Consider the following 14,362-nt stretch of genomic DNA (forward strand, 5'->3'; position numbering starts at 1 on the left):
TCGACCACGAGGTGGCGGCCATTTTAAAACACACAAAAGACCAGCGGTGTTCGGCGAGGATTCTATGGAACTATAAACGGACACTTTATCTGCCGAACACCGCTGACACTACCGATCGTCCATCGTTTTTGTTGAGGAATACGAACACTGGTCCGTTCGGGAGTTTGGAACGTACGCATGGACTTAACCCAGATAGCCATCCCATGGAGTCAATCGTATACCGAAAGACACATGAAAGACTTTGACTCCATGGCGATTGAACTATACGCATTGGATCTGAGAAATATGCACTCAGATCCAGGCTATCTGGGGATACGTTACACGAAGCACACGTAGTTGTATACTTATATATTTTTATGTGTTTTTTCAATTGTATTTAAAATAGCGATATGCCTCTATCCCTGGAGATAATTAGGTTTCTTCCCAATTATCTCCAGGTTAGAGAGGATGGATTTATGTATGTAAAGAGGAGTGCTTAAACTTGAGCCACTGCGTTTGGCTACTGTCCAATATATGTCTCAGTCTTCCATCTGGTCCCCTAGGGAGTGTCCACCAGGTGGGAGACCTGCATAAATACTGGGCAGGTAGCCCTCATTAAAGCAAATTCCTGTTTTACCCTCAAGACGAAGCTTGGTCTCGTGTTTGGGGGGATTGCTACTTGGGAAGACTTATTTCGTCTGTTTTAGCCGTGGAAGGAGTTCGGCTGATTTTATGTTCGTGAGTTACCGCATTCCCTTATGCTCGGTTCGGGAGTTTGGCGGTCGGCTGTGCAGAGCCTGCATTTCTGTAAAGGGGGATTATCGGCTAAACGGCGGTTTCATCTATTTAAGCGGTGAGTGTCTTAACATTACCCATACCCCTGTTGCCAGTGGACTGAATGATGTGGTAAGGGCCACTTGCCAGACCTTTTCCCAGTGTTATTAGTCCAGCAAAAAATAAATAAGTAGATAAATATATATAACAGATTAGTTTTTTTTACCTGGTTTGCATATGTTGAATTCCAAAGCTCCACCAGAATTCAGCAATTTTTTAATAAGGATATTTGCCAGTGTACAGGGGGCAAAGAGAATTGGTCGTCTTTTATCACAGTGGAAGGGATGAACTAAGCTGTATGGGATCAGATTGAGACTCTTTTTCAGGTCGCTGTCAGGATCAAGATCTAAAAACGAAGGAAACAAAAAGGTTACACAAAACAGAATTTAGATTTCTGAAATCAAATTCTTGTATGGTGGTAGGGAAATCAATAATTTGTAGAGTATTTTTTTTTATCTATTGGAAATGTTAAGAATGTATTCTTATAGGTTGCATTTTCTAACACCATTGTTAGACTATATGAAAGAGATTTTAAAATTATTTTCAGCCTTGCCCATGTTGCTTTTGATTGAATATTCCTCTCCTCAACAAAATGTTCCCCTCTGGAAGTGACCACTGAAAGCATACAGATAGCGACCACAGGAAAGTATGTTTTGAATTAGTCCTCTACCTATCTGCAACGGCATGAGGTAGTAGTGCCACATCACCTTTGCTATATGCCCTGTGATTAGAACATTTGCTGAAAGCAGTCTGGCAGTCGGCCGACATCTCATGATTTTGCATTTATTTGCATGATGTTGTTTTTCATCATGTATCCTATGTTGTCCCTCCCTTGCTTGGTGGTGGCTTTTTAGGAATATGGCGAGCTCTCCAACCTCAAGTTGAACAACTCAAAGTGTGAGGTTTTGAATATCTCCCTGGTGGAAGGTAAGGCACATTCGATATGGTCTAAATTTTTCCCTTTAAAATGGTGCAGAGACCAGATGAGGTATCTGGGTCACGTCAGATTTCTCCCGACTGTATTCGAGAAAATGTAGTCACTACAGGAGGATCTTAAACGTTGGAACCTGCCTCAAATCTCCTGTTTTGCTGTATATCAGTACTTAGAATGAATATCCTAACGCAGATGTATCTGTTTCATACAATCCCTCTACACCTACTGAGAGCCTTTTTTGCGTAACGCAGATGGACAGTGATTACATATGTGTGGAAAGGGGAAACATAAAGTATCAACTTTATGTCTGCCAAGAGCAGAAGGAGGGTGTGACAGATCCACCTGTATAAACTGATATTGCTGGTTTGTCAGTTTGCCTCTTTTTGTGGAATTGCCTGTCCGTATGCCTCTGTTCGTTTGTTACAGAATATACCAAACAAAACTACCGAACGGACGGCCACCCAGGAGAGAAGTGTGCTGCTGGTGAACCTCTTGGCCGCAATTAGAATGTTGTGGTTAACCGCAGACACCTCTGCATTCTAATCTCTACGTTCGTATGCCGACCATGAGGCGGCGGCCATATTAAACACGCGAAAGACCACTGGTGTTCGACAAAGATTTTATGGAACTATAAATGGACACTTTACCTACCGAACACCGCTGAAACTACTGATCGCTCTTCTTTTTCGTCAAGGCATACGAACACCGGTCCGTTCGGGAGTTTGGATAATACGCATAGACTTAACCCAGATAGCCATCATATGGAGTCAATCGTATACCGAAAGACATGTGAAAGACTTTGACTCCATGGCGATTGAACTGTGCGCATTGGATCTGAGCACTATTCGATAGTAATATGCACTCAGATCCCGGCTATCTGGGTATACGTTGCACGAATCCAATGTATTCGGTATTTGTATAGTTATACATTTTTATGTGTTTTTACTGTCTCGTGTAAAATGGTGGTTTGTCTCTATCCCTGGAGATAATTGGATTTCTACCCAATTATCTCCAGGATAGAGAGGAGGGATTTACTCGTGTAAAGGGGAGTGTTTAAACCTGGGCCACTGCGATTGGCTACTGTACAATATATGTCCCAGTCTTCCATCCGGTCCCCTAGGGGAGTGTCCACCAGGTGGGAGACCTGCATAAATACCGGGCAGGTAGCCCTCATTAAACAGATTCCTGTTTTACCCTCAAGACGGAGCTTGGTCTCGTGTTTGGGGGCATTGCTACTTTTTAAAGGATTTATTTCGCCTGTTTTAGCCATGGAAGGAGTTCGGCTGATTTTGTGTTTGTGGATTTACCGCATTCCCTTGCACTCTGTTCGGGAGTTTGGCGGTCGGCTGTATAGAGCCTGTGTCTCTGGAAAGGGGGAATATCGGCTAAACGGCGGTTTCATCCATTTAAGCTGTGAGTGTCTTAACAGAGGGGGTCTAGATTTGCCGGAAAGATCTAGAGGCAGCAGAGATCAGCAGAGATCAAAAGGATATTGGAGTGGCATGCTCAGTGGCATGCTCAGACAGCATTTTTTTTTATCACAGTAAGAAGGGGGAGGGCCAGAGAGGGTGTGTTTTGTCATTACCAATGACAATCATGTCCCCTCTCAAAGTGAGCATGCGCAGAGCTCTGCTGAAGAGCTCAAGCGTGGGAAAAAGGCCCTGTATTTGTTCTGCACAGTGCAAGAAAATTTAATAACATGCTTGTGCTGTGTTTCCTTGCAACTTGTCTCTGGTATCTCTATAAATGGGATAACAGAATTCAAAAGGGCCAGGAAAGAATATTGTGCATGTTTTTGGAGCCTGCTTGTGGGATTGCGTGTGTATAGAGTGAGCCGATTGTGGTGAGGCATTGTGCAATAAGGTCGGTTTTAGTCATATTTGTAGTGTATTGTAATGCATATGTGGCTAGGGGCTGTAGAGAGTGTGTGTATAGGGATGTAGCAAGTGTGTGCATACAGGCTATAGTGTGTGTGTATAGGTGATGTAGTGTTTGTATGGGTTGTAGAGAGTGTGTGTTTAGGGAATGTAGTATGTGTTTGCTTACAAGGAATCTAGTGTGTGTATAGGTGATCCAGAGTGTGTATGTTAGGAATGCTGTGTGTGTGTGTGTGTGTGTGTGTGTAGGGGTCTAGTGTGTGTTTGAAAGACCCAGAATGTGTATAGAAGATCGTGTGAGTGTGTGTGAGTGAGTGTGTGTATATAGCTGATTCAGTGTGTATATAGGGATCTAGTGTGTGTATGTGTGTAGATGATCCAGAGTTAGGTGAGGGAAGTGTGTGTGTGTGTGAGGGTGGTGTGTGTGAAAGTGCTGTGTGTATATGATAGGAGGTATTTTGTGTTGGGGGAGTAAAAAACAAACAAACAAAAAAATTACATCCCTCCCTCCCTTCCTGTGAGGGGGGACCGTGCTGCCATCTCTGGTGGTGCTAGTGGTGAGTTAACTCTAGCCTGCGAGGCTAGAATTCACTCTCGCGAGATCGAGGGCATTTCCATGGCAACACTCCAGATCTCACAAGAGGAACCCGACAGAGCTGCAAGACAGAGTTCCGCCGGGTCCTCTACTGTCTACCTTCCCAGCCAGTGGCCGCATGTCGGTGGAAGTGGGACAGTGAGAGAGATCTTTGATCTCCCCACTGGCCCATCATGGAATGCAGCAGGGCCGGTGCTCGGATAGTGCGGGCCCTGCATGGACCGGCCGGGGAGATCCTGTGACCTTCACTGCCGGCCTTGACATCGTGGCCCAGTCCAGGCCTGGGCACAACCCCTTGCTGTTTTGGAACTCTGAGACCAAGGTCCCGTACCACATATGTTGCGTTCTTGATTCACGATACATGAAGCTCTGCACGTGTTTCCCATCCAGAGCCTGCTCCTACCACTTACACACAATCGGAGTTATATTCGGGGAATGCTGGGGAGGGAGTTAGCTTTTCTAGACTTACCCCTCTGAAGGCGGCCTTAAGGGTGGGTGGACTGAAACCGCTGAATGAACTTCTGTTATAAGCAACTACAAGTCTATCACTGACAAGGAAGCGGTGCACTGGTAGCTTACCTATGTAACTAGTGTTATCCGATAGTGGGGAACTTTGGAGCAATGGTGGACACAGATATACCGTATATACTCGAGTATAGGCCGAGTTTTTCAGCACATTTTTTGTGCTGAAAAAAAACAACTCGGCTTATACTCCAGTCAATAGTCTGTATTATGGCAATTTGCATTGCCATAATACAGACAGGGGCTGTGGGGGCTGTCAGAGCTGTAACTTACCTCTCCTGCAGCTCCTGTCAGCTCCCTCCTCCTCCACGCCGTCCGTTCAGCACCTCGGTCAGCTCCCTGTGTAAGTCTCGCAAGAGCCGCGGCTCTCGCGAGACTTACAGTGGGAGCTGACAGAAGAGCTGACCGGACGGCGCGGAGGAGGAGGGAGCTGACAGGAGCTGCAGGACAGGTAAGTTACAGCTCTGACAGCCCCCCTCTCCCCCCCACTGAACTACCAATGCCACTGGACCACCAGGGAGTAGGAGCCCCCCTCCCTGGCCAGCTAGCAAGCAGGGAGGGGGGGATGAAAAAAATTATAATAATAATAAAATGAAAAAATAATAATATTAAAAAATAAAATAATAATTAAAAAAATAATTAATAATATAACAATCAAAATGCCCACCCCCACCAACACATACACAAACACACACTGCATCACACACACACTGCATCACACACACACACTTCATTCATATACACACACTGCACTCACACACACTGCACTCATACACACACTGCACTCATACACACACACTGCACTCATACACACACACTGCACTCACACTGCACTCATACACACACACTGCACTCACACTGCACTCACACTGCACTCATACACACACACTGGACTCACACTGCACTCATACATATACACTGCACTCACACTGCACACATACACTGCACTCATACACACACACACTGCACTCATACACACACACACTGCACTCATACACACACACACACTGCACTCATACATACACACACTGCACTCATACATACACGCACTGCACTCATACACACTGCACTCATACACGCACTGCACTCACACACACACTGCATTCATACGCACACACTGCACTCACACTGCACTCATACACACACACACTGCACTCATACGCACACACTGCATTCATACGCACACACTGCATTCATTATATATACACACTGTAAATAAATATTCAATTAATATAATTTTTTTAGGATCTAATTTTATTTAGAAATTTACCAGTAGCTGCTGCATTTCCCACCCTAGTCTTATACTCGAGTCAATAAGTTTTCCCGTTTTTTTTGGGTAAAATTAGGGTCCTCGGCTTATATTCGGGTCGGCTTATACTCGAGTATATACGGTAGTTTTAAATATTACAAGACTACTTTATGGCTATATTGTGTGAAAAAATCCCTATTTTTTTTTTATTAAGATAGAGAATTTAAGTAGCCATGTAATATTTAAAACTATATTTTTGTGTGTGTGTGCTGTTCCCTTAATGTATATTTTTTAATATATTTTGGTCTTTACAGCAGAACTAGTATTGAAAAATGTATGTTCTAAATTTGCCTTCCCCCTGAATTTCTTATTTTTCAGCATAAGAAAGAAGATTTGAAATCATGCAAAGAACTCCTACCATCTTGTTTATCTAATAAAAGCTTCATTGTTTCAATGGACGGAGAGTTACAGGATATCATCCGAATACGTTCATTGCTGTTCATCCTTTTGTATTTGTTTTCAGTCCGGTTGACAAACTGCAAAAGTAAACATATTCTTTGTTGATCCCAATTTAAGGTTACATATGCTAAATAGAAATATAAAAAATGTAAACAACACATAATCAGCATGGTCCTTTGTATAGAGCGAGGACTGCCCTGGCATCCTCCCAGTGTATGTAGTCAAGACATTTAAAACCAGCCAGACAACTTGACTGTGATCCTCTGAGTGCCTGCTGCCATCTTATCTTCAGATGGGCTAAGAATCATCGCACACTGCTGCAGGAGCACACAGCTGACACTTTTAGCCAATAGGCAAAACCCTGCATTACAGGGCTTATTCAGGGGACCTAACTAAAGTTCTGATTTGAAATGTGCAGAATTTTCTACCTCAATTACAATTGTTCCTCTAAAATACAGTTATCACTATCAGTAAATAGTGTCTCTATAAAAAAATAAAAGAGGCTTATACTATCTGAACATGCTGAGAAGATAATTTATAATGTTAGATGTTAGTCTTGGCAAATTATTTATAGCAGCAATCTTTAAATATACCCTCCGGTCCACCAACAGACCAGATGATTAAATACACACTCCAAGCACCATAACTACTATAGAACAATGTAGAGTATATTTAAAAGAAGAAAAACTACTACAACAAGAACACATAGTCTTAAATTGACAAAGGTTTAAAAATAATTTAAAGGTAAATTTACTTTGAATTTATTTGGAATTTACTTTGCACCTTTTTGACTTCCTCTTTTTTACTACACTTTGTTCCTGCATATCCCAGGTGGGGATCATAACACCAACGCTCCACTATACTAGAAAAGGTTCATGCTCTAAAATATGTGAGCAAATTACCTATTACTATTGTATAAGTGAGGCTTGTGCCCTACATATTACGCTATTGGATGTTCCTGTTTATGTCTCCACTTACTGCACTTGGTAGAAACTACCATTACCACTGCTGAACATACATCCTTAGATGAGGGTTATACCATCCAGGCTAATAATAGCAGAGCTCGAAGTAGCTCTCGAAAGTGTGAGTGTGCTTTTGTTACAAAATACTACCCGATATCTTTAAAAAAAAAACAACTTATTGCACTAATATTGTCCGTTCTCTCCTTTTTTGTCTTTTTGAGAGATTCATCACCAAACAAGACCCTGTTTATACATGTATGATTATATACTTTTTTTGTGTGATTCCAGCTAAAGTGCGTGTTATCAATTTGTGTCTGTTTTTGTCTATTTTGTGTTGTCACAAGGTTGGGGATAACTTGTGCAACCTCTACCCATTTCTTAAGTACATAGTGAGCACCTACACCTTGTATCTGTTTACACCCAAACATTAGTCGAGACTGAGTAAAGGGTGAGAAAGACTGCCTGGCACCCCAACTGGGTACCTCCTCTGTCAAGCTTGCTTCCTAGCTTTCTTCTGGGACACAGGAGTGCTTCAGCCCCTCCAATAAATCTCTGTGCCTGGGAGATAATTGCATTAAAGACTGGTAAGCTAATTATCTCCCAGGAACAGAGAGGCAAACCAACATAAAAATACCCCAAAACTTCATAAAAACACAAAATAACCTCACAAATAACATATCCCCAAATAACCCTGATCTGAGTGCCCAAGTTCTCTAAATACCGGCTGCACAAGTGGTCCTATGCCCAAAACAGTTCCAGGGTGTTTGGTGCTTTGGCTGGTCAAATTTCGGGAGCTCCTGTGTCCGAAATATAGGGTGTTCCAGCTGGCTCTTAGGTAGCGTTTGTGCAACTTGTCTCAGGCACCTTCTCTTCTATGTTATATATATTTTTTTTTTATTGTGTACAAGATAACATAAAAGCTGACGATGCCACAACAGCATAGTACACGCCCATTAAAGCAAGGTTTTTCACAAAGATGGCATTGAAATATTGGCACATTTTTGTATCTATGTGAGGATAAACAAGCTTGGTTTGTTCATACATCCAATTGTAAGTGACCAAAGTGACAAGCAGCATGCTTAACGTAGTGGGTATTATAAGCGTAACTGTGCTGTAACTTAATAAAATGCATATTCTAACAGCATGACTAGTCTGAATAATGCTACACAGCTATCTAAGATAGGCATTAATGTGGCATGTTATGTTCCCTGCGTGTTATGCGAAGCCTATTATAATTGAATAGTTACATCTAACAAGATAATTAGCTGAACTAAAGGGTTTCCGTGGGGAGGCTTGCTCTGTATGTGGAGGGTATAATGTTTAGCGTTTGTGTGAGGGTAAAAGATGTAAGGCAATTGTTGTCTAGTGTGGGGCAGTTGGCTCATTAAGATAAAGTTTGAGACATGCTTATTAGATGCTTGAGTGAAAAGGGACATATGGACGTAAGCTCACAAAATGCTAGGCAAGCATACATGGCGGCATAGTGAGTACATGTGTAAGTGTGTGGTGTTCGCTGAATCAGACGTAAAGGTGTATCAATAGTTATGTTCCTAACAACCCCAGCAAGCTAGGTAACTATTAAGTATTTCAAAAGTCACTTAGCCCACGCCAGCAGCTGGTATGTTATTTTCCCCCAACGTGGCATTGCATTGTAGGTGGACCATAAGGTGATGCAGAAATCCATGTGCGCTTTGTCCCTCAGCCTCTCGGTCGGGAAACTCGGGTCCTGCTTCAGCATGCGTCACAGGGGGTCGTTTGGCTGACCTGGGTGTTGGTAGTTTCCTGCTGTGTTGGTAGTTTCCTGGGTGTTGGTAGTTTCCTGCTGTCCGGGACCTACGGTGTCTGTGTACCGCTCGTCTTCGGCCTGAGGCCTTAAGGGGCACTCGTTCGAGGGTCGTCCCTGTTCCTCCCTGTTCGAGGGTCGTGGGCCCAGGGTGTCACGGCTTACCTTGGTGGGAGTCCAGTATGCAGAGATATGCTCACCCTTGCAATTAAACACAGGCCAAGGTGGTCAGGGAAGAACTCACCTGGCCTGTGAGTCTGTGCACGGGGGCTGTTCAGGATAACCAGGTCGAAGTACAGACAAGGACTAGAGCAGGAGAATAGTCGGGGGTAAGCCAGTGGTCAGAGGATGCCAGAATTCAGGATAAACAAGAACAAAGCCCAGGTCAGAAGCCGAAAACTAACAGGACAACAGGAACTCGAAATAACAGGAACCAGAGTCAATGAACTGACACTGCCTTCTGGGAGAGGCAGTGTTATATACCTGGCTAACGGCCATCAGCTTCAGGTGTGCGAGAATATTGGAGCAGCCACAGATAACGGCCAGCCCCCAGTGCTGGATACAAGGCAAGATTGGACTATGGGCAATACTAGAACTGTAAGGTGGCTCTGAGGAGAAACAACAGGCCCAGGACCGCAAAGTACCCAGGTTTAAATCCCTTGTTGGGCACTTCTGGGGCGACCTCGTCTTGCAGTCTGGATGTCGCGGCGAGAACCGTGACAGTACCCTCCCGTCAAGAACGCCCTCCAGGCATGAACAGGCTCTGCTTGAAAATCGTACTCCTCATCTTCGGTCTCAGTATCACTGAGGTAGTCTTTATAATTCAGGTATCCAGAGCCGAGTCCTTTTACGTCCTGGGATTTTATGGTACCAGACTTGGAGCAAGCTGTAAGTACCTTGATCCCAGGAGTCATTCTCTCTGTACCTTTTTCCTTAGGTGCATCGCTAGGTGGTTCTCCAATGGGCAGGTAGGAAGTGGTGATGGTGCTTGTGCTTGCTTGAACAGTAGTTTCAACAAGAAGAGGTACAGATGTTTCTGGAGCAGGAGGTAGAGATTCTTCAGGGGTACCGCTAGCGGATTCTAGAGAAACACAGATCGCATTAACTACCGTGGTCTGAGTACTCTTATGTGTCACGGAGCGTGGACCAGACTGACAGCGACTTTGGTGTTTCTCAGGCAGAAGTGCAGACTTGACCGGATGGGTATGCATAACCCCAACTTGAACGGTTTCTGGCCGATGTGGGCGAATTGGGCAGAGTGAGATAAAGTGCCCCCTTTCACCACAGTAAAAACAAAGGCCATGATTTCTCCGCCGGTCTCTTTCTTCACTAGTCACCTTGAGCTGAACCAATCCTATTTCCATAGGTTCATCTGAGTCAAGAGGAAGGTAGGATTGCTCTGGGGCCTTCCTAGGATCAGGAGCATAATGAGGCAACACGGGGTTGTGGTATTGGTACAGGTTCCCTTTGTTTCTGGGAATCTGGGATCCTCTGGGACGTGGTGCTGGTTTAGGCACAGCGGTCTTGCTAGGAGTCTTGCACTGTGCTTCCATGGCAATCATGAAAGCATCCCATCCAGCAAGGACAGGACTCTGAGACTGCAACATTTCGTGTGCCCATTGTTTCATTTTTCCAGACAGCAGGTTTATAGCTGCTCGGACCTTTATGAAGTCATTAGCATAAGTCCGAGGCTTCAGGGAAAACACCAATTCACAATCCACTTTAAAGCATAGGAAGGAAGCATGGTTACCATCAAATCTCTCCGGCATAACTGTAAACGGTTCAGGAAAAACAGGTTCCAGGGCTGGGCCTACCGTGCCTTTAAGAAAACGAACTTCTCGCTGCAGCTCCAAGACAGTCTGGGCCAGGCTGGATACTTGCTGGGTAAGCAATTGAGACATCTCTGCAGACTCCATTATGGTCAGTTCATTCTGTCACGGCTTACCTTGGTGGGAGTCCAGTATGCAGAGATATGCTCACCCTTGCAATTAAGCACAGGCCAAGGTGGTCAGGGAAGAACTCACCTGGCCTGTGAGTCTGTGCACGGGGGCTGTTCAGGATAACCAGGTCGAAGTACAGACAAGGACTAGAGCAGGAGAATAGTCGTGGGTAAGCCAGTGGTCAGAGGATGCCAGAATTCAGGATAAACAAGAACAAAGCCCAGGTCAGAAGCCGAAAACTAACTGGACAACAGGAACTCGAAATAACAGGAACCAGAGTCAATGAACTGACACTGCCTTCTGGGAGAGGCAGTGTTTTATACCTGGCTAACGGCCATCAGCTTCAGGTGTGCGAGAATATTGGAGCAGCCACAGATAACGGCCAGCCCCCAGTGCTGGATACAAGGCAAGATTGGACTATGGGCAATACTAGAACTGTAAGGTGGCTCTGAGGAGAAACAACAGGCCCAGGACCGCAAAGTACCCAGGTTTAAATCCCTTGTTGGGCACTTCTGGAGCGACCTCGTCTTGCAGTCTGGATGTCGCGGCGAGAACCGTGACACAGGGTTTCTCCAGTTCGCGGATGTCTCCCCGGGTGTACCTCTGGCGTAGGAGTGGAACCTCCAAGTGAGTGCCCAGCTCAGAAGAAGGGTAAGCGGCGCAGACTACAGCGCTGTCCGTGTGCGTATCTGGCCCCACTGACTCGATGGAGCTGGTCTCCGAGATGGCTGCCGTGTGGAGCTGTGAGGTAGGAGTAGTAGGTGGTCTCATCTGATTCGCACGGGTTTTAAGTCGGCACCAGAACGCTTCACATATTGCATCGATTTGGTGTTAAATTTGGTTTCCCAGGTAGTTTCATCACTGTCCCCTGCTCTGTCGGCCATGTTGGTTGCGGCTCGGGAGCGGGAAGCGGCGGTGTGGCTTGGTGAGGTGCTTTCTACTGCTTTTTCCCCAGCAGGTAACGGGATTACCCCCGCCGGTCCAGGGGGGGGGGGAAGGGGAACGGGTTGCTTGCGTTAGTCCGACGGCCCCAGGTTAGAGGATCTCCCGTTTCCTCCCCTCGTGGGTCCCTCCACATGTGTAGGCCACAGAAGTATCTTTTGGCTTCAGATCGGCGGGCAAGTCTCCGGAATCATCTGTGAGTGTTCCCCATTGTCATGAACGCACCCTACTCCAAGAGTGTGGTGACGTAGTTGTGGTGGTGAAAGGGTTAAAGTACACTATTTGTCTGCACTAGACCGGAAATAATGACAAAATCCCCCTTTTTAACACCACCCACACTTAATCATAATAATATAACTATTACTATTTTAACGCTGCCACCACCAAGACAATTTATAAATGGGGTGCCTTGGTCCCCCAGGTAAATCAATAATAAAACAAACCAAATATTACTTAGTACAATATTTAAGGAATTACAAAAATACTAACTAGTCTCTTCAGGTAACGTGATTCTTAGCCAGACAAAGGCAGAACTTAATAAATTAATGTTTATTATGAGCAAAAATAGTCACAGTGCATATAACAATATATGATAAACAAATTATTTAAACCAACAACAGTTAAAAACAAAAAAGGATAAAATACAGAAGTCCTAATTACCCACTTAGGTTTTTCAAAGTACAACTTCTGTCCAGGGGGTCTCTGGCAAGTAAAGATGGTGACTCACTCAAAATTAGATCTTAGCCCCAAGCAAGTACACAAGCACCCTTCAGGATCATTAGATATATACCCTGTGGTTTATGTGGTCTTGCCCAGGGGTGGAGTTGAGGCGTACCTACAGAAATAATAACTGACCACCTCCTTTGTTCCAGACCACTGTCAATCCAAATAGAAACATTTGGCTCTATCTTCTTTTTTGTACCTGCCACAGAAATAATAATTGCATCTACAAATTTGTTATTATTTTCCCATTACATAGACATGTTGCACGTCCCACCCATGATCCAATAGGACGGACATCACAATTCCTTTCCCTAGGGTCAAGTTAGGTCACTCATGTTTGGACTTGGTTAGAAGATGGTGCTTATCACATTCCAAATATAACAAAAATGAGGCTTTATTATTATTCTGTGGGGGTAAATATGAATGTTTTTGTCCTTCCTTTGGATATGAACAAACTGGAACAAAGCTAATGGAATTTACATATCAAAGAGATTTACTCATCACTTACAAGGTACATGCCAAATGGATGAAGAGACATTCAGACTTTTTCCAAGTGTAGAACCTCACACCTTGCAGATCCTTGATTACTTCACATCCATATGGTAAAATCATTTTCACATCGCTATGCCATTCATACTACCCCTTCTGTCATCTGACCTCTGTGGGGGTCCCAGCTTCAAAAGATGTAACCCCTTTTGACCTCAACAATACCATCTCTGTAATTTGTGCCATTTACTACACAAATTACATTACAGGATAATATTCCATAGTGTAATAATAAATTATGCACCCTTGCCGTGACACCCATCATCTAGGTATAGGTAGTCTACCATTTCTTTGGTTGCGTTTTTGGGGGTATCAACCAATTTTTTGCTCGGTTTGGCTTGATTTGTGAGAGGAGCTCACCACATGGACGTCTGTCAGCCATGCTGGTCAGGCCCCGCCCCTCTATGTTAATTTTAAATACAAAATGTCCAAGATGATCGATGATCATTTATTAGGATTGCACCTAGGATGGCTACAGATGCTTCTTTTAATAATATTTTTTTAATAATATCTTTTAATATAAAATTTATATAATTACATAGAAATAACTAGAAACAGCAAAAATACCCAATTTCTTAGCTATCTCATCTGTTCTATTTCTGTGTTCTCTCTGCTTACTCTCCTCCTCTTCCCAGGAGCCTTCCAATCTCTAAGTGGGGCAAATCTGTTAGTTTCGGTGAGAAGAATTCTTTAATAGTTTTCTTCTTCTTAGGTTTTGCCCCTTTTCTAAAAAAAAAAAATCACAAAATGATCAACAGGAGTAAACCTCAAGGGGTCATTCTGTTTGTAACTGAGCTCCCTGAACCCCTGGCTGGGTACCTCCATCAAGGACCGCTTCCTAGCTGGAAAGGGGACAAACCACAGCATTTTGGCCCAGTCGCCATGGCTTGACTGGGGCCCTGGAATCGAATGTCCTACAATTTTGGAGGACATTATCGATTATGTAATTGTTATAAATGTTTAAGGGAAAGACATCTACAGAGGAATAGAGTCAGATGTCCTGCTGTAGCTGTTACT

General features: G+C 44.1%; 1 protein-coding gene across 1 annotated transcript in view; it reads right to left on the reverse strand.

Moving 5' to 3' along the window:
- CARD11 (caspase recruitment domain family member 11) overlaps window positions 1-14,362 on the reverse strand; it is a 1,037,045-nt gene that overhangs the window by 55,886 nt on the left and 966,797 nt on the right. The window contains exons 20-21 of the mRNA XM_063430219.1: window positions 6,409-6,526; window positions 980-1,159 (exon numbers count right to left, since the gene is read on the reverse strand). Coding sequence (XP_063286289.1) covers window positions 980-1,159; window positions 6,409-6,526 — 298 coding nt within the window. The remainder of the gene's footprint in view (window positions 1-979; window positions 1,160-6,408; window positions 6,527-14,362) is intronic.

This window comes from Pelobates fuscus, chromosome 8, assembly GCF_036172605.1.
Source record: "Pelobates fuscus isolate aPelFus1 chromosome 8, aPelFus1.pri, whole genome shotgun sequence".
In the NCBI taxonomy this organism is placed as follows: domain Eukaryota; kingdom Metazoa; phylum Chordata; class Amphibia; order Anura; family Pelobatidae; genus Pelobates; species Pelobates fuscus.